The 21,614-nt window shown below is 41.5% G+C and overlaps 1 protein-coding gene across 1 annotated transcript; it reads left to right on the forward strand.

Annotated features, from left to right (window-relative positions):
• Nucleotides 1-20,441: 20,441 nt before the first annotated feature.
• LOC147434395 (uncharacterized protein At5g01610-like) lies at nucleotides 20,442-21,251 on the forward strand. Its single transcript, XM_086489937.1, has one exon. It carries the CDS (start codon nucleotides 20,528-20,530, stop codon nucleotides 21,014-21,016), a length of 489 nt encoding a protein of 162 aa, XP_086346063.1. The 5' UTR covers nucleotides 20,442-20,527; the 3' UTR covers nucleotides 21,017-21,251.
• The last annotated feature ends 363 nt before the right edge of the window (nucleotides 21,252-21,614 follow it).

A 21,614-nucleotide genomic window follows, 5' to 3' on the forward strand; every position in this document is an offset into this window, starting at 1 on the left:
TATTTCGCTTTCAGGATGTATGATTGTGAGTGATGGCTGGTCAAATATTCAAAGAAGATCGCTGATCAATGTAATGCTGGTTTGTCCAAGGGGAGAAACGTTTATAAAGGCGATTGATAGTTCTAGTGCAATTAAAAGTGGAAAATATATTTGTGATGTCTTGATTAATGTAACTAAAGAAATTGGTGTTGAACATGTTGCTCAAGTAGTCATGGATAACGCAAAGAATTGTAAAAACGCCAGTAAATTAATAAAGAAGTGCTTTCCATACATTTTTGCCAATGGTTGTAATACGCACAGCTTAAACTTGGTGTAGAAGGATTGGTACACTAGCGAAGAAACCACATGGTTCGCCAAAATAATTGGTACAGCACGTCAGGTTGTGAAATTTATCTTGAAACAACAAAGAATGCTCGATTTGTATAGAATGCGCATGTTAGTGATGTTGAAACTTCCTGGTGAAACTCGGTTCTGAGTGCACTTTTATACCTTGGAATCACTTCTCCGCAATAAATGCGCTATGATTGATACATTCAATTGCACGGCCTTTGATGAATGGCAGCTTGAGTAAAAAGAAAAAGTAAAAGATAAAATTACATGTCTACGTGGCAATGTAAACAAGGCTGCTTGGTGGAGGAGTGTAATGGATGCATACCATATAATGATGCCCGTTATGTTCGCGATCCGCAACCTTGATCAAAGGGCACCAAACTTGGGCAAAGTGTGAATGGCATGGTGGTCAGTCCAACAGAGTCTTGAAAATCCCAAAGAGCTAAAAGAGTCTGTAGTAGAGAAGGAGTGGCGACTACCATTCTCTGGCAAACAGCAAAAAAAAATTGGCCAAGTATTTTCCTGCAAGGTGGAAGAGCGCTCACAATCCACTCCATAGTGTTGCTTACATGCTCGATTCGGAGTATTGGAATTTAGATCTGATGTCCAATATAGAGGTGATAAGCGATTTCTATCATGTGGTCAACACGTTCTACTCCAACGTTCAGAACCGAACTGATTGCATCAAATAAATGAGTGCATTTAGATTAAAAGAAGGTCCTTTTGCGAATGATTTTGTACAAGTAATGACAAAAGAGCAACCTGCATGGAAGTGGTGGATAATGAATGGTGAAGAGCATTACTCTACCTTACGTCCCCTTGCAATGGTGCAACAAACTCAAATTCACAGAGAAACTGGAGTATGTATAAGTATGTTCACATCACTATTTGTAACAGACTATTAGCAGACAGAGCGAAAAAATTAGTGTATATGTTTTACAACGAAAAGATATTGAATCACATGGAAAGTGCTGGCTACAAGGAGGAAATTCTAACCTGGTTGTATGATTGTCAAAACGAAGACGAAGAAGAGTTCAATGTTGGTATATCTCAATGCACTATAAACAAAATAGAAGAGAATTTGATAATAGATGTGGAGGTTGAATCACAAGGAGAACCACAACACTTAGACTTAGAATCAGATAACAACTTTATAGATTCAATATGGCTTGAAAGTAGAATGAAGATCGTGTCAAAAACCATTATAAAAGAACTTGTATTCAAATGTGTTTTGATCATATACAATGCTTCATATTCACGATTATACATAGTTTGTCGATCTCAATTGCATTGCTCTGAAGCAGCATCTTGTTCACCAAACATATTTCTAATTGTGCTAGGGGTATCTTGGCGGGCTTGCTTGAATTTATACTCATTTGCCATGCCAAACATAATATATATTCCTTGTGAAATATCTTGTGAACAGATTGCGCATCGGCTACGATTTTGCATTAAACGAACAAACGAAGTGATAATAATGACCACATGTCAATGTATAACATCCACTCCATCCATCAAAATTCTTGTAGCAAACTAGACATTGGAAAGATGAGGATGCATCTGAAGTAGACGAGGGAACCAAATATGGATGCAGAACAAGGTGGCTAATGTGTGTCCCTTGTATAGGTGTTGGATTCACTCGATGTGTCAGATTTTGAACGTCCTGTCTTACGCGGTGAATGATTTTCTCCATCCGCAACTGTGAGGGTTGGGGTGTCTAGGTGGCTATAGAAATCAGTGTTATTTTTGCATCTTTGTCTTCCAACCGTATCGTGTAAATATCCTTCTCTCTCTTTAATTGTAGGTCGGTGCCTTCCACTATCAATGCCAGCTCATCTCGGGTGAATATCATGAGTGGCAATAATTATCTCCTTTGACGAAAAGTCTATAGGTCATTGTTGCACAAAGTGAACATATAACATTTTTGCAAAATATAGTGCACAATCTGCATTGTGTATGGGATGGCCATAAACTTCCAAGTAAATCCTCTCAGCGTTTTCTTTGATCGCATCATGGTTGCACTTCAAAACCTTCCACCTTCCTTTCTTGATCTCTACGTCCTTACATGGCCATATTGTTTTGATCATGTACTTTGTCACTTCTTTATTCACCTTTTTCCATTGCATGTGGTTTGGATTTGCCCATTTTGAGAGTTGTTGAGTATTGCACGTCGCTTACTATGCCGACATATCGTGTGCTAGAGACTTCATGCGCTGAAATGCATTAATAGCCGCTTGTTTTTTATCATCGGGCAGTGATTGGGTGTCAATATCTTATTCTTTATCGGCCATTTTCTCTTGGAGCTGCAATCAACAGATAGATAAATATTCAATATCATTGGCAAATATATATTCTCACGATTCAATAGTCTCACAGATGCACAAGATAGCAACTTCTCATCCACCACTACATAAGACGTCAGAATCTACTAAATCAAACCACAATTAATGCGACTAATTGAACCACAAGGCAAATTGGAAATACCAACAACACGATAAATTTGAAATGACTAAAGATAATTGACTCAAGGAGGTGAACCACTTTAAACGAGATAATACACTTTAATAAAAAATAGAATGCCCTGGACAAAACAGATGTATGTCATAAAAATATTTAGATCGGATAAAATGATGGTGCAAGTTCAACAAGGGGACGTTGGACAGGGTTAGGGTCTGTCTTTAAATGTTCTTTGAAAAATATCAACACATCAGATGCATTTCTTCTTTGTTCCCGCTCTTTTAACTTCATCCAACAATCTACTTTAATCCAAATAGCCCTCATAACATCTTCGTCCGGGTGGTAAAAAACTTCTTCTAGAAAATAAACTTTTCTAGCTACACTCCAAAAGTCTGCCATCATGTTGAATAGATAGCCCAATGCATAAATGTCGCTCGCTTTTGTGTATGCATCTATGCACCGTGGATGATATAGTACTGGAGCAATCCACGGTCGCTTAGCCATCTCTGCATCCCCTGCTCTCTATGCCTCCAAAACTGTAGAGTCTGACTGTGCGCTTGATGCAGATAATTAATTGTTGCACACTTAGCTGGCATTCTGAGCATCATCCCCCAATCAATGATGCCGACGTGGGGTTTATTGGCGCGAGTAAAGTCCAACATTATGTTGAACGGGTGCAGGTCACTGTGCACTATCCCGACCAAGTGGGCAGTCGCAATGCCATCAATTAAGGCGTGACAAATGTCTGGCATCTACTTGATCACTGCTTTGATCCGCACCATGTCTATCTCTTGCACAGGAAGATTTGCTGCAGGCAATGATCTCCAACCGTGTTGTAGCCTGTGCATGTGTCCTTTGAACAATCCGTGAGCGAATGGTAAGCGACACATCATGTCGTCCACGGTAACCCCATTGTAGTATGGGAATATTCTGATCCAAGGAGCTTCGGTAGTAAAGCCAATGCACCTTACAATGGAGGGGTGAAGCGTTTGCATTCCTTGCTCTGTCTGAAAGCTGTCAAATTTTGCCTCACTCCCTCCCTTGTAACATTTTCTAACATTTTCTCACATATGTAATGTGGTCTGGAAAAAAAGAGATGCCTTTGATGGTCTACAATGTGCACACACCAAAGGAGCTTGCTCCAACCCTCATACCTACTACCAAGGCTTCGTGAGGGATGCCGACAAAATGAGCGCACTTGGCATTCAAAGCCATGCACATGATTGTGTTGGTGCCGCCGGCATCAAATCGACCTCCCAAAGCTGCTTGCACATCTTGGGCCATCTTCAATCTCTTGGATAAGGCTACTTGGTCCTACGCTTTCACACGCTTCATCTTTACCTTTTGTTCCTCCCACAATTTATCCCAGAGCTCAAATTTTGATATGTCGCAAGTAGGTGGAATATCTTCCTTTAAGTCTCTGCAACATACTTTCATATTGCCCAACATACGGTGGCCAGAAAGTGGTCGGAAAACAACCGTCGGTTGGCCGGTGGCCGATGGTTGGAAGTCAATGGCCGGTGGCCGAATTCAAAAGCGGACTTGTCTTCTCAAGGGCGGCCACACATGAGCGGATTGGAGGGTCCGATTTGGATTTATTCACACAAGGGCGACTACACATGGCTGCCTCTCATAAGAGAGGAAAACCCTTTTGGCCTATAAAAGAAGGCCATTTCTACACACATTTCATAGTGTGAAGTTGATGCAACAAGGTAAGTGTGAGGTGGTGAGAGTGAGCAAGGCGGGAGCTCCATTAAGGGTATAATCCCTTTGTAAACTACTTCTTGTTTTGAAGTACTAAAGCCATTGAGTGGCTACTTTCCCGTGGACGTAGCCCACATTGGGTGAACCATGTATATCGTGTGTACTCTCTCTCTCTCTCTCTCTCTCTCTCTCTCTCTCTCTCTCTCTCTCTCTCTCTCTCTCTCTACTCTATAATCTCGTGTATGTAAATCTGTCACTCTCCATTAGGTAATCTACTCAATTATCTATTTAGCTACGTTTTATTTCCTAACATTACTAACCGATGTCCATATGTTTTTTGGGAAAGGGGAAGGGAATTTGACTTATCATAAGGATACTTTCGCCGCGTTACCTATGTAGTACCCATATAGTAAGCCAATACTTACCACAAGGACACCATCTTCCCCGCACCACCGAGGTGATGCCCTCGTGGTAAGCATTGTTCCGTAGGACAGCTTACGGACACACTCCCATTGTGTGGTAAGGTACCTTATGACTGCCGCGCAATATGACAAAAGACACGCTACCACACAACGCATACACACACACAACACATACCCGGATCGTGTGGTTACCATAAGGATACTAGATTCGCCGCGTTACCGACGTAGTATCCATACAGTAATCCAATACTTACCACAAGGACACCATCTTCCCCGTGTCATCGAGGTGATGCCCCGTGGTAAGCACTGTTCCATAGAGCAGCTTACGCACACACTCCCATTGTGTGGTAAGGTACCTGATGACTGTCGTGCAATACGACAAAAACACGCTACCACACAACGCATACACACACACAACACATACCCAGATCGTGTGGTCAAGTACTCCGCTACTGCCATGCACTACAATGTAGAGCACGCTCCTACACGACCCCCTCTCTCCCTCTCTCCTCTCTCCTCTCGACGTACCTGCAAAGGCGGTCGACAAGCTCTCTCTCTCTCTCTCTCTCTCTCTCTCTCTCTCTCTCTCTCTCTCTCAAGATGAAACAAAGAAATAACACCCAATGGGCACGATCGGACCCGTATATATATAATTTTGCGGACCCGTCAGGATTTTTAGTATTCTCAACGGGCCCATAAGGAAAATGGCAAAGCCCGGGGAGATTTTAGTGGGTTTCCAGCTCGCCCTTAACCAAATTCTTTGTGATCATGTTAAGTGTAATCATGTAAATGTGTCAATAAGACCTTATGATCACATAAAATTTGTGTTAATTACGTAAATATTAAATCCCTGGTTGCAAATAACCTGAATGAATTTAACACAAACATAAGTCAACTTCGATCGGTAAAAATCAATTTCAGTGACGAAGTACGAGCTCTCCTTATACTATCGTCTCTACGGGATAGTTGGGACAACATTGTGATGGATGTAAGTAATTCTATCTCTAGCACAAATACTCTTTAAGTTTGATGATGTTGTGGGTGTGCTCCAGATCGAGGAAATGCGAAAAAGAAGCACAGGAGAATCGTCAAGTGATGCATTGTCAGTGGAAACAAGAGGAAGGCCTAAGGAGAGGTTCAAAGACCAAAAGGGTTGTGATCGCTCAAGGCGGAGCAAGTCACACACAAAGTCAGTCCTTGAATGTTGGAACTGCGACAAGAAGGGCTACGTCAAGAAGGATTGTCGGTCCAAGAAGAAAAAGGAGTCGAAGTGTCAAAACAACAAGCCAACATAGGAGGCCAATGTGGCAGGTAAAATAGAGAAAGATGCTCTAATTCTCTCATTAGACAATGTGTCTAATTCCTGGATAGTAGATTATGGGGCTTCATTCCATGCGACACCACACAAGCAACATTTCCAAGATTACACCATAGGTAATTTTGGGTATGTATACTTGGGAGATGATGAAGCTTGTGAAATTGCGGGCAAAGGTACAGTTTGTTCCAAAATTGCTAACGGAAATAAATCGAAGCTTGAAGGTGTTAGGCATGTTCCTTCTCTTCACAAAAATTTGATCTCTATAGGACAATTGGACGATGAAGGTCACAACATTGCATTCGGAAATAAATGGTGGAAGATCTCAAAGGGATCTTTGGTGGTTGCCAAGGTAGAAAAGGTCGGTACACTTTACTTGTGTACTTTCAGCACTCAATCTTCAACTTGTGCAATAGCTACAGAAGTCGACAGTGTGGTGTGGCACTATCGTCTTGGGCATATGAGGGCCAAAGGAATGCAAATCCTTCAATCAAAGAAGCTTCTACTAGGTTTGAAAGAAGTGGACTTAGAGTTCTGTGAAGATTGTATTTATGGTAAACAAAAGAGGGTTAAATTCCTAAAAGCTAAAAATGAAAGAAAAAATAAAAAACTTGAATTGGTTCATTCTGATATTTGAGGTCCTACAAGTACACCATCTCTTGGTGACTCATTGTACTATGTAACATTCATAGACGATGCAACTAGAAAAACATGGGTTTTTGTCATGAAGAATAAATCCAATGTGTTTTCCATATTTCAAAGGTGGAAAGCCTTTGACGGAAGCAGTTAGTACGTCTGTGTATTTGATCAACCGATCACTCTCAATGGAATTGGATGGGGGAGTTCCAGAGGAGGCATGGACAGGTAAACCGGTGAATTAGTCATTCCTCAAAGTGTTTGGGTGTGAGGCTTTCATGCACATAGATAGAAGCCTAAGATGAAAGCTAGATGCATAGTCCAAAAAGTGTTTCTTCATTGGCTATGGAGAACCTGACTTTGGGTATTACCTATGGAATCCTGAAGATAGTAAAATCTTTAGAAGTAGGGATGTGATTTTCAATGAACAAAATATGTACAAAGATTACATAGAAAGAAAACATATAAAAGAAACAAGTGATGAGTACATGAAGCTTGATGACGGTGAAGACTCAAGGAGTGCAAATGGTGACAATGTAAAACAACGTCAACCAAATAAGAATCCTCAACCTGTTCCCCGAAGATCTACAAGAGCAAGTAGACCTGTAGAAAGATTTATTCCTTCCTTCAACCATCTGTTGCTCTCAGATACTGGAGAGCCGGAATCATATGAGGAAGCTATGCAACACAAATCCAAAGAAGAATGGGTAAAGAGAATGCAAGTGGAGATGGACTCATTACATTACAACCAAACACGGGAGTTGGTTGAGTTGCCTAAAGGTAAGCGGGCACTTCAGGAGAAAAGATACAAGTTTAGGCTTGTGGTAAAAGGGTTTTCTCAAAAGAAAGGTATTCACTTCAATAAAATATTTTCTCCTGTTGTAAAAATAAACTCAATTAGGCTTGTCTTAAACCTTGTGGATTCTCATGATGTAAATCTCGAGCAAATGGATGTAAATACGGCATTCCCTCACGGTGACTTAGAGGAGGAAATTTACATGCTTCGACCAAAGGGGTATGAAGTAAGGGGTAAGGAGAAAATGGTTTGCAGATTAAAGAAGAGCTTGTATGGTTTAAAGCAAGCATCAAGACAATGGTACTTGAATTTCGATCGATGGATGTTGGATCATGGATTCAAAAGATGCAACTCAAATCATTGAGTCTACACAAAGAATTTGGGAGATGGGAAGTTCATCATCCTAATGTTGTATGTTGCTGACATGTTAATTGCAAGTGCTAACATGCAGGACATCAAAGACCTAAAAAAGGAGTTGTCTAAATCTTTTCAATGAAAGATTTAGGTGTTGCAAAGAGGATACTTGGTATGAAGATATCAAGGGACAGAACAAAAAAGACACTAAAGCTATCTTAAGAGGATTACATCAAGAAGGTACTAGAAAGGTTTGTAATGCAAAATGCAAAATCTGTTTCTACTCCTTTGGCTAGTCACTTAAAAGTAACGAAGGATATGTGTCCAAAGAAAAAAGAGGAGATATCCTATATGTCCAAAGTTCCATATGCTACAGCGGTAGGTTCTCTAATGTATGCTATGGTCTGGACAAGGCCAGATATTGCACATGTAGTGGGAGTTGTGAGCAGGTTCATTGATAATCCAAGTGAAAAGCATTGGCAAGCTGTGAAGTGGAAGTGGCATAGATCATTTGATTGCCCAATGTCCAAACAATCCAAATGCACCGAATATCACGTCATTAAACTTGATTGAAGTTACCGAGGAGCCATCACAAAGTACACCTGTGGTACCAGTAAACGTACTCACACGATCGATGCTCCAAAAACAAATTATATTCTTGAGGAAGAGACACGGCATCAATTGCCCAATCTCAGAAAAAGAAGAAAACACGAAGGAAGAGATTGCAAAAAGAAGCGAAGTCAGACCCCAGTTCAAATACCAACATAGGAAATGGTGACGACCCCGTATATATGAACGACGCTGAAGAGGATTCGGATTCAGGTGAAACCATGGAGACCAAAACAACCACTAAGATAGAAACCAACAAGGAAGATCTTCATGGGCCACAATGGCCAGGATCCAAGAAGAAGATAGGAACTTATCCAAACCCTACAGAGGAGATTGAGCGAGTCAAGCAATTAACGAGTTTGGTAGAAGATACCCAAAGGGATCTAGAACCAGTACCTAGGCAGATCCAAATTACAGACACCGTGTTCCCTACGCAACAACAACCTCACCAAGTCCATAGACCCTTAGCCATACCTAGTGTCATCCAAGAAGGAAGTGACTTAAAGTCATGGGAAGGTGGGCGTACTCACTTCTTGATGGAAAGAATGTTTACAGAGGGACTACCTGATCCTATCGAATAAATAGAGATCCCATCTTCCCCACATCAAGGGACTGAAGTCCAAAAGGTTCCGTTAAACATTGCCAGATTGATGGATTTCATGTCTTCAAAAGTTAGAACCACCATCATGTCCAAACTATATAAAGCCCCTGAGCTAGTCTCAGCTCTTCGAGCCTTTCTCAATGGAGAACTAAAGTTTTGGCTACCACAATTTGCACAGATGGATGGAGCTGGGGAGATGCCAATAGAGGAGGAGCACTTAGATCCACAACCCAACCTAAATGAGAACCTTGTTATAGAAATACCTGTTAACAAAAGTTGGGACAATACTTTGAGGGTGATGAATCCAATGAGACCATACCAATCACTACTAAGGGATTAATTGTGAAGCGAATCCTTGATGGTGGCGCTGGGGTTAGCATTGTGACTAAAAATTGCTAAGAAACTATGGGAAGACCTCACCTTACGACCACAACGATAGTAGTGAAGATGGCCATGGGGTCTATTGTTAAACCTATTGGGATGCTAGAAGATCTCAAGATCAAGGTCTTTGGACATAAAATAAGGATTACCTTCATTGTTATGGATTTTTCCAAACACACTATGGCATCGGAGATGATCTTAGGACGTCCTTTCATGAGGGAAGCAAAAATGGTGCATGACTGGTCTAAAAACCATGTGTACTTGCCGTTCCAAGATTCTGTCATTCGAGTGGATCTTGTACCTGGTCGAGCACATCCTCTAGGAAACAGGTTTATCATTGATCATAGATCTGACACCACAGTTCACTCGGCCCCATTGCAGTATTGTTACACGTGTAAAACGGACACTGATGTTGGGGAAGATTCTCTTTATATGGCTGTACTATCTGGGATGACTGAGTCGGACAATGTGGATTGGGTCCACCTAGCAACAACCATACACACTTGGGAAAATAGGGGGACAACATGGGTAACACCTAAGGGGGATGAAATGCCCGTACCCTTAAAAATGCTACAAACAATGCATATAGCTTCTGACAAGACTCATCCTAATATAACGAAGAAAACATACAAGTGAGTCCCTAAAGCTTCTTTAGCGACCATAGCTAGTGCTAAAAGACAGTGAGGCAAGCTTTTCCATGCATGGGAACCCCCCCATATATCTTTTCCCTTTTACCAAAATATTTCCTATTATATAAGTTACTTTTGATTTTTCTTCCCTTTTTTACAAAAGTTTTAGCCTTTATTAAATAAATAAGACTTATGCTAATCATTCACGATGTAGCATAAATAAGTATGCTTTCTTTGTTGATATCTCTTTTGACCTTAAATATTAAATATATATATTCTAAATTACATTATATAGTTTAGTATTTTTTAATATATTTTTCATGTATATATATTATTCCACCCTACCAAATATTTTATTCACTAGTTTTCATTTTCAAACCTCAACCCCACTTTCAAATTTCAATAATACCTCCATCTAGATAATTGCCAATCTTTTCAAAACTCTAGGTCATGTTTTCATACACATGAAGGAGCTTACACTTGAAGGCAAGAGAGAAGTCCACTCAAAGGGGACCACCAAAAGACCTTTGCAGCCACAAATAATACATTATTTGGCTGAATTTTTTAAGTAGAGAAGAACCCCGAATCTGAAGGAGCGTTCAACATGAAAGATGTAGCTCATTATCACTAGAGTCCTCGAGATTCCTAGTGTGGGCGTTTTTCCTTGAAAAGCAAAAAGCCCAAGGCATACAAAATGAACACACACATCAAAATTGAATCAATGTGAAAAAAAAATTGGGGGTCAAAGAAGGGAATAATTCAAGCGATGATTTCATGAGCAATTCCTTTTATCATAGCTTAACTAGAAGTTCTTAGGTATAGCCTCTAGTCAACCCTTGAACATCAAATACTTTGCTCTCGCGATTAAACAGCTTAATTGACCACAGAGAATTGAGAAGCTTTCCCATGGTATTAATAGTTGACCTCTAGTGCCTTTTGACCATCAAATAAGCAACCTTGGACTTGTTTAGTTTTTGACCTTTACAATTGCTTATGAGTTTGATTATATTACGATTTAATATTTACTGCTACTGAAAATTGTTTAATATTTTGTTACCACATTCTCTTAATTCCGTTATTCTCAAAGTACATAGGCCATTTCCATTACACCTCCCACTCAGGCAAGTAGCTAGGAGGGCAAACCTGCTCATTTGTTTCCCCTTAAGTTTGGAATCATTGCTCTTCTCGTATTTCCCTCTGTTCGTTTGCCTAGTTGGTGGAGTTGAGTGAGGGTTACGATTGGCATTAGTTTTTGTGTTAGTCCCTTATCTAAGTTTATTGGTGGGGACCTTCTCAGGTTTAGGGTTTTTCATCAAGAAGTCTTTGACAAAATGCCCCTTTGCCCCACAGTGGAAGCACACATTAGGTAAGCATTTGTAGGCCAGGGGTTGGGAGAATGACTCACCATCGTCCAAGGCAGTAATGATCTTTGAAGGCAGGTCTGTGGTGATATCCATTTCAATGAGAGCTTGAGGATGCCAAGAGGTAATCCCCTCTTGCTCTTTCTCCTAACGCTCTACCTAATTGGGCACCAATAGGTCTCAGGTGACTATGAAATGCAAGGGGAGATTCGGGAACTCAACCCACACACGGAAATGAGTTAGAGTGTCTCTCTCAAGACTATACTCCTTATTCCATTTGAACAAACAAAGGGGAGATGACCTAATTAGGCACTGACTAGTACTCATAACTTTAAAAGCCATTTTCGCAGATTCAAACACAAAAACATACTGATTTTTAGGCATTGCTTGTATTGTTTCAACCTCTGGGGTCTATGGTGCCCCGTTGATTTTTAATCCAACCTTTAAGCACATTCGTTGGCGGCCTAGGGCCTGCTAACATCCCAATCAAGGCTTTAGCTTCTAGATCTTGTTGTGCTTTCTTGATCTGAGTAGCACGCAGAATGATAGTGGGCTTATCTTTGTCAGCTTGTCTTTCACCCGCCTCAGCAGGGATTCTGCCTTTCTCTTTGTAAGGACCCTCGGGGGCAAGATCTGCTCCTCTTTGGGGATGTCCTTCAGTAGGCCATGGCCGAGGTCCTTCAACAACACACGAATACTGATTTGCGTTGTCTTGGGTAGGGACATGTTGCGAGAACCAGTTGAGTCTGTGTTTAAGTGTTTTCGCTTTCTCGAGCTGTTTGATGACATTGCTAGGGAGTGCATTCTGTGTAGTTTTGAGAAAAACTTCAACAGAGCTCAGTGTCTGTCTGCCCTCAACAGCTTGGGCGAATGACCTCTGGCTTGTGCCCGGGGTATTGCTATACAGCAAAGACGGGTGGTTGCTCGAAGAGGACTTGCAGGGTTGCAAGGCTCTACTAATACCTTGGCTTGGGGGGTGGGAGATGTCATGCACTGACATCTCGCCCAAAGGCGGAGAGGGGGAGTAACTTCACTCAAGGCAAAGTGAATACAGAAAAGATAGCTAGAATTACGGCAGAGGATACTATGATTAGGATTATGCCATAGCTAGCTAAACCTAAGCTCGACCTAAGCTCTCCCAAGCACTCTAGTTTTCTCTCACCCTCAAGTAGTGCTCGAAAAAAATGTAGCTCAACTTAATATTGTGTCGTTTTTTATTTCAAAAATGCCGATTGATGGCAAGCGCAAAAGGAGAAATTTTGCCCCAAATAAAGAAAAAAAAATATTTTTTTTTAAATCTTATTTTTAAAAATTTTCTCTTGGCAAATTCGAGAAAAGGAATTTTGTATATTTTTCCTGTACACCGCCCTTAAGGCTCAGACTCACTTCAATTCAATACAAATGCCGCTAAGAGTCAAGTCCTGCTATGCCTTGATGGGATTAGTGGTATTTTCTAAAATTTGTAAAGCTGTGGTCACACAAATTGAAATTGGTTTTAAGGGTATCAAAGGGACAAACTCCTTAAAACTCGTAATATCCACAATACTCTCTTTTTTCTTTGTGGTAGGTCTACCTCATCTCAGAAAAAGGAGAAACCTTTCTATTACTTTAGGATGAAACCGTGAAAGGTTGAATGAGAAAGAAATCGAAAGGCCTTAACAAAAAATAAGAATCCTTTCAAAACATTACAAATGCATAAGTGAATGTTAAGTATAGAAAACAAAAAGCCCCGTGAAATGAAAAGTCTTAGGAAGTGAAAGCCCATTGAAATGGAAAGTCAAAAGACTTTTCTTCTCCATCTATATGTATATCTATACTATATATAATTGAGCTTAAAATTTTCAAGAAAGGAGAGGGCATTCACGTGTCACTCTCTCTTTCATTTCAAGAACCTTAAGAAACATTTGGTTTAAAATGTAAAAGTGAAAAGCTATTTATTTGATTTGAAACGCAGCAAGTACTATGATGGTAGAAAATAAAAATACTTAGTTTTGACTTCTAAGTTATGTCAAAAAGTCACAATATTTGGTACTATATCTATATTTACATTATTTAAACTCTTTAGCAAAAAAATGGAGCTTCACTCTAGCCTTCAATTTTAAAGGGTGATTACTTTTGTTTTTGTAAAGGATGGCTCTACTTCGCATTTTGAAGGCTGTAAAGAACACCGAGCACCATATGGCATGGACGTGGTTAAATGGGATCAAACATGGAGGTGGTAGATCATGACATACATGCATTATAGACCACGCGATTGGCACACAAATTTACAAATCAGTCTGCACTTATAATGTAATGCATAGTAGTATCATGATCTTTAGTAAAAGCATGTGAGCATGATAGTTAGAGCCCATGCCTTGAATAGGGCAGGTCATGGATTTGATGTGCAGAAGTGAAACAATCTTGACTTGCTGGCCTGAATTTACTTTTTTGCCATGAATTTACTCGACAATCCAAATTTGATGGTCTGAATGACTCCCAATGTCTATTCCATTGAGATCCGGCCCAGATCCCTTTACTTTCTAGCTTTGAAATTTATACTTCAACTTCAAAAAATTTATAACTTTCAAAGATTTCACGCATTGTATAACGTTGAGCTAAAATCTTGCACTTGGTACCTTCATGTATAATTTTCCTTCTAGCCCCGAGAATGTGCACATTTCATGTTGTAGCTTTGCACAAAGGTTCAGACTCAAATGATCTCGAAGTCGATTGGCGCTACCTACACCTTATGTGGGACAGCATGAGTGTGCACATAGAGAGAGAGAGAGGGGGGGGGTTCTTGAATAGAGCCTGCCAAAAATATTTTTTCTAACCGAAGAGATTTTTAAATAAAAAGTTTCACAATAAAACAAGCTTTTGAATTTTATGTTGAAATCTAAACAATTGATAGTATTGACACTAAATGTGTGTGTGTGTGTGTGTGTGAAAGAGAGAGAGAGAGAGAGAGAGAGAGAGAGAGAGAGAGAGAGAGAGAGAGAGAGAGAGCACTCGTGTCCAGTCCCCATGGTAGCTGTGTTAGTTCCCTTTCAACGCTTCTCCTCTGCATGCGACGAGATTGGCCTTGTGACTATGTATTTGGTCTTTCATTTCTCAGCTCCCTGCCACACAAGTGGTGTCATCAGTGGTTGCTCTTCTTGCACTTTGCTCAGCTACGCGATGGACGTTAGGAGCGGAGGAGGTTCTTCCTACACACTCACAACATATTTTCCATTGGAATGCGTAAGCTCAAGGTTTTGAAATATAGAAATATTGTGGGAACTATTTAGTTTGAAAAATGAAACCAGTTATATTACCTTTCCAAGCAAAGAGACACATTCTTAGAAGTGGAAGCAAGATAGGCAAGTGTCGATGTGTTACCACGATAGAAAGATCAAGCTATGTTGGTATAGGAAGCCCTAAAAGAAAAAATTCATGTAATGAAGAGCGAGTTTAGAGTCTCTTGGAATCTGAAGAACTTGAAATTGTTTACAAACTAAAGACTATGAGCTCAATATTTAAGTGAAAAACCAAGTTTGGTGTCTACACGTAGGTACTATCTCAAGAAAGGGAAAGATAACTCAAAGATAATAGTAAGCTCGTGTATGTATAAAAGGGAACTGGGATACGAGATGAGGTAAGGTAGGGAGCTGACAAAAAAGATACCTCATATGGCAGTATGTCAATATGTGAAAGAATAAGAAGGATGTCGCTATCGATTATGACAATATGTAAGGGGTCCATGTGAGGTATGGTGACATATTCAAACCAATAGTGAGGCCAATTCATTTTGATGCAGGCATAAAAGGGAAAAAATATGACAAAGTAGGTTTGCGGTAGTTTAATTTATAATCAAAATGGACTAAATTGTAGCGAAGCGTGGATGTGCATGTCCATATAGCCATAAAGATTAGAGTACAATGCATCAAATGGATGGTGGCAAAGACAAATTCACAAAGGAGAAATGGTGGCAAGCTGAGAAAGTTTGTATTTGCTGCTTATCAAAGCTACTATATTGAGATCAAGATGTACATAGTGTGAGGAAGGGTTTAGAATATTCTTGGCATTGCAATAACATGTGTGAATCAGAATCTGGGATCTGGATGTTTCAAGAAGGACCATAGGTTGTGACTTATTGCATGCCTAAAAAAGAGTAGAATGCTAAACTCTACCATTGATATATGAATTATATAAAACAATATGCTATTCATAGATATTGACAATATAGTAAGAGCATCCAGCCCTCTAAAAATACCCTTTTCTATTGTAGGTCTTCTTTATTTACTATTAAACAGCATAGTTGACAAGTTTTATAGTGGTTCTTATAAAAATACAAAGACATGTTTTGCTTCTTTTTTTTGCATTACCCATTGCATTGAACTTATTGCAACGGTGTAAAGTGAGAGCACTGGACTTTTGGGGTGTGTGTGTGTGTGTGTGTGTGAGAGAGAGAGAGAGAGAGAGAGAGAGAGAGAGAGAGATTTGTTATTCTCTCTCTCAAAGAGATTTAAACTAATGCTCATAATTTGTTATTTTTATTCTCTTGCTCAAAGAGATTTAAACTAACATTCATAATTTGTTATTTGCTATTCTTTCTCTCATAGAGAAACTCTCATAATCTGTTATTTGCTATATTCTCTCTCTCTCTCTCTCTCTCTCTCTCTCTCTCTCTCTCTCTCTCTCACACACACACACACACACACACACACACACACACACACACACACACACACGCACATACACACGGTATGTTGTCAATATATAAAACACTCCTTGGCTGGCCCAACCTCATTGTACACAGTACATAAGCAACATTACATAGAGCAAGTCACACCTTTAAGGTGGTGGTCAGGCGAGACACATTTATCAGTAATTGGTAATTGTGCCTATTATGCTTTATTTTGAGAAATTCAATGATTACTGAATCTACTCCATGGTCGCACAAAAAGACCGAGCCAAAACTAAACCTGCAATGCTATCACCTGACGGTTGAGCTCCAACCACGAGCCGATAGTTGGCCTTGGATGCGCCTCACGACAAGACGTATGCTCTGCATGTGTTGCAACTACTATGGTTGTGTAATCGGCTCTCTCTCTCTCTCTCTCTCTCTCTCTCTCTCTCTCTCTTAAAGAGGTGTAGACAATGTCGTCAACATGTGCAAGCTTAAAAAAAGCAAAAAAAAAAAGGTACATGTGATAGGCCTTTGCAACTATGCCGATTTTGGCATACTTACAAGAGCCTTGGCATAGTAGAACTGAGCTGCTTCACTCACGAGGCTCAAGTATCCACCCAACTTACTTATAAATGAGCCTCGTGTGACCACATTCTGAAATCGACTTTCTATAGTTATTGTTAATCCACGATGTTAGGGACACCTAGGCCATGGGGCTTTGCCTTTGCTTTTAGAACCACAAAGCCCTTGGAGAACTCACAATTTTGCGTTCTTTTAAAAACCGCAGCAACGCGCGGGTCACATACTAGTATAAAAAAAGTGGTCCTAAAAAATGAAAAGCCCATTGAAATGGATAATCAAAAGACTTTTCATGTCCATATATAAGAAGTGGTCGAGTGCATTTCTTCTCTTTTATCTTTCTTTGAACATTTTATTCTCTTTATAAATTTTTTGCACTACTCTATGTAGGTAGAGTTTCTTTGGGCTATGTATTTTCTTATTTGTAAATCGTACCAATAGGACTCTTCTATGTAGGTTTAATGTAAACCCACCAATATTACACTATACCTAGGGTTTTTTGAACTTTTTGGAATCTTTGAGTTTTTGACCTTTTAATTTATTTGAAGCCACCTAGGAGACCAAAACAACTTTTTTTAGGTTCATTAAGTGGCATCTACGGAGATGCTTTGTTGGTTTAATATCAAAAGAGAGTGGGAGGAAATATTTGGCTAGGGCTGAGGGCACATGGTGGAGAGAGACGAAGAGAGTCTATTAATATTTGTTCTTTGCCTCTCTCTTTCTCATTGTTGTGACGGCATAGGCCGTGTGCAGATCCCTGTCTCTGTCCTCCTGTCTGTCTGCATGGTAAGGGCTGTGTATGGCAAGCCAAAGGGGCAATGAGAGATAGATCTCATTGCGGCAATGGAGGTAGGAGTGAAGGCATGGGATATGGATTTGCCCGTTCGTCTCCATGGAAAGATCTCGGTCCTTCATCTGCTCAAACAGTCAATATTATTGGAGGTGATGGTGATATGGACAGTAGGGGAATCATAGTTTCTGTGCGGTCATCTACCTCTTTGTGGGATCATGATAAACAGGGCTAAGTCGGTAGCGAGTGAACGGAGAGGTGGGAGCTGAATCAATGCAAGAATTCTGTAAACATTCTGTTGGCACATGTGCATGGCGAGAGGAGGGGTGTAGGATGCCGATGGGGGGCATCTGGAGCAAAGAACGGGGAGAGGAGGACGGGCGGGGGAACAACAATGAGCGCAAAGCCTGTTTTCTCTGCAGGGTGGTGCTAGCGACGCAGTAGAACAAATTGTTCATGGGAACTGGAGTCAGTGCGCAGGCGAGAACTGGGGCGAACGTCGGGCATTTGCTTTGGGAAGATTGGGAGAAGGAATCTTGGGGCCTAATTAATTAATGAAACGGCAAATAGACCTAGTAGGCTCAGCCAATTTTGCTTCAGGTTGAATTAAGGCGAATCCATGGAGATGCTCCAGTGGGTTTCAAGGGGAAAAGCGAGCAGAAGGCACGTGGAGAGAGAGAGAGAGAGAGAGAGAGAGAGAGAGAGAGAGAGAGAGAGAGAGAGAGAGAGCGAGAGAGAGAGAGAGTGCCATGTGCCTGAGGGGAGGCGGAGAGATGAATAGATTTATCTCGCAGTCGTTTTTGTGGCATGGACATTGCGAGACCGGCTAGCAATCGTTAGTTCGGAAAGGAAACATGGCATTGCAAGAGGTTGTGCAGCAGGTAGAGAGGCCGAGAGAGACGCGCCCTATCTAAGAAGAAATGCGTAGAGAGAGAGAGAGAGAGAGAGAGAGAGAGAGAGAGAGAGAGAGAGAGAGAGAGAGAGAGAGAGAGAGAGAGAGAGAGAGAGAGAGAGAGAGAGAGAGAGAGAGAGAGATATGGACGCAGATGTGCAGCTTATGGGTCGATGAGAATTGTCTGAGCCCGAAGGTCAGAGAGAGAGAGAGAGAGAGAGAGAGAGAGAGAGAGAGAGAGAGAGAGAGAGAGAGAGAGAGAGAGAGAGAGAGAGAGAGAGAGAGAGAGAGAGAGAGAGAGACGTGATCCCACGGATGTGCAACTTGTGGGTCGATGAGGGACTGTCTGAGCCCGAAGGGGAGAGAGAGAGAGAGATCACCCTATCGGGCAAGGAGGGACTCTAGGAACAGTGTGTTTGAAGGCGGCCCAGACAAAGAGGCAATGGCGATGGGGAAGGATGGGTGCCTTTGGGAGCGCCAGAGGGGATTGGGAGCTCAGTAGGGTAGGTGATGGAGGATAGTTTTACTTTAGAATGTTGAGATTCCAAGGGAATCTCACGTTCTAATTAATGGGTTTGAGTAGTTTAGACCGAGTCATATGACTAGTTCATTAGGAATACCTTTTAGTAAGTAGTATTATGAGCTTCCCTTTGATATTAAGGAATGAGAATTCAAAATGAAAGATACTTTTCCTTCTTTGTAGCTCCACGTTCCTTCTTCCCTTCAATTCGAGTTAAATTTTTTTCCTACCTTTTAGCTATGCGACACCTCGCTCCTCTTGAGTCCTCCCCTATTAAATCGGTCGTTTGTGCCTCGAATAAACTCAGATTCCCTTCTTTAATTGATTTTACCCCAGGTGGTACCCCTTCAGTGCTCTTGAGTCCTCCCCTATTAAATCGGCCGCCTGTGCCTTGCATCAACTCAAATTCCCTTCTTTAATTGATTTTACCCCAGCTTGTACCCCCTACTCGGTCAACTTAAAAGAAATCCATTTCTTTCCTAGATACCCCCTCACCCTTTTCCCTACCCTACTCTCTCCTCCCTTCGGTGCTGCTTCTGGCTCGTCCCCTGCCCCCACTGCCAAGCCCGTGCCTCCCTGCCTCCCAGTGTTGCTCTACGCCTCCCTTCCTCTTGCGATGCAAAGTCAAGACCTCTTTCCAAATGCAATCGCCTATGCTTACACCTTCTACATCCCAACAGCCTATGCAGTCGCGTATGCTTGCACCTTGCTGGCCTGCGCATGAAGTGAAGACGTCTGTCCAAATGCAATCGCATATGCTTGCACCTTGCTGGCCTGCACATGCTTCCAATCGACACTCTCCTCCCTCGCATTTGCTTCCGCAACGCTGAGCGCTGTCAACACACAAACGCACATACACAAAGAACCCTGTCACCCAGGACAGACGGTTATGGCTGTCTCACTGGCATGAGGCGAGCTGTTCGTAAAGAGCAGATGGGCAGAGAGAGGCTCTCACTCGCAATGATGTGAGGCTCTGGAAGCTGTGCACAGACATACACAAAAAGTATATGCTTCTCATAGATGTCATGTGTCGCCAAAAAGCATATGGGGCCTCACTATGGCTCAAGAGCGTCTGATGCAAGGTTACAAGCAATGAAAGAGAGAGAGAGATCTTTCATGTTCCCAATTTGGGAAGAGAAGAGCATGGCCTCCACACCTCGCGTGCTTTCCTCATTTGATCCTCTAAAATCTCCCCGAGCATTTGCTCATGATTCTCATTCATTTAGAATAAACTCCAGCTGGTACCCCCTACTTAGTGTGACCAACTAATTCCAAAGTTCAGACTAAATTCTCTTAATATGGTTTAGTGAGACTCGGCTCTAACGGAGCACGAATTGTGCACAGTGTACCTGAGCCCGTAATGAGGACAGACACGTGTCTTTGCGGAATACGAAACGTGATGGTCGAGAGTCGAGACTAATTTTAGCCGTCTGCTTGACAATCGAGCACACACAGGAGGCCTCTCTCGCACACAATATACACGCGCACTTGGACTCGATCATGTTGCTGCGTCGACACCACCAGATGCTCTTCACTCTTCTGGCGCTGCTTTTCTGCTTCATCGCCTGCTGCCATGGCTACCGCCACAAGAGCTCGGACAGTAATGAGACTGCTTATGAGATTCTCGAGAGCTATGGATTTCCGAGTGGCCTTCTCCCGGAAACGGTAACAGCCTACGATCTGGAAGATACTGGTGCCTTTGCGCTCGATCTCGATGGGTCATGCACTGTCAATATCCCTGATGCGTATCCCGTGAAGTACTCATCAGTAATTTCCGGCAACATTGCGTCCGGCAGCCTCTCCAACCTCAGTGGGATCACCGTCAAAGTTCTCTTCATCTGGTGGAACATTGATTCCATTTCCGTCAGCGGCGACGACCTGGTCTTCCATGTCGGTCCTGCCACCGCCACCTACCCCATCTTAAATTTCAGTGAGAACCCGATTTGTGACGGTAATTCTCGTCACGCTAGTCTCGTTCAGGCTCTTTGATGGTTTTGTGGGTCGATTTTTACATCAGATATTTGCTCACTGGGATGGATTCTTCAACTCCATTCCACCAAACTGTATATCAATGATATTAAAGTGAATGAAAATCAGTACTTTTTTATGTGCTTTTCATCGAGTCGCCAAGGGATGTCGGCCACGATGTTTTGGGCTGCATTTTTCATCTTGTATAGACACATTGAAATAAAATTTATTATATGAGAATGGGACGTTTCAAAGGGGTTTCTGATTTACTGTTCTGTCCTGAAGATAGCATGTCAAGTTATGGTGATGTGTAGAAGGCATTATGTTTGCATCTTGCAGTAACTCATTCTCACTGGGTATTTCATCAGTGGGTTGTTTTCTGTCAGAGTTTCTATGAGAACACGATGCGTGTTGTGTGTGTGAGAGGAAAATTGTGTTCAATGACAGAATTGTAGTGAAAAGGTGCCTCTTTATAATGAAATTGTCGTTTTTTTTTGAGATACAATTGAAATATGGAAGACGCCTCTGAGTATCAAACCTGAGTCTTTATGCACCCACACATGCACCTTAACCGCTAGGTTAGGACTTGTTCGCAAAATGAAATTGATGCTGTTTGAAT

Source organism: Adiantum capillus-veneris, chromosome 19, assembly GCF_014529385.1.
Source record: "Adiantum capillus-veneris isolate H3 chromosome 19, ASM1452938v2, whole genome shotgun sequence".
NCBI lineage: Eukaryota > Viridiplantae > Streptophyta > Polypodiopsida > Polypodiales > Pteridaceae > Adiantum > Adiantum capillus-veneris.

What these genes read in the sequence shown, in the direction of transcription:
- LOC147434395 (XM_086489937.1), top strand. Translation starts at nt 20,528, where the DNA reads ATGTTGCTGCGTCGACACCACCAGATGCTCTTCACTCTTCTGGCGCTG.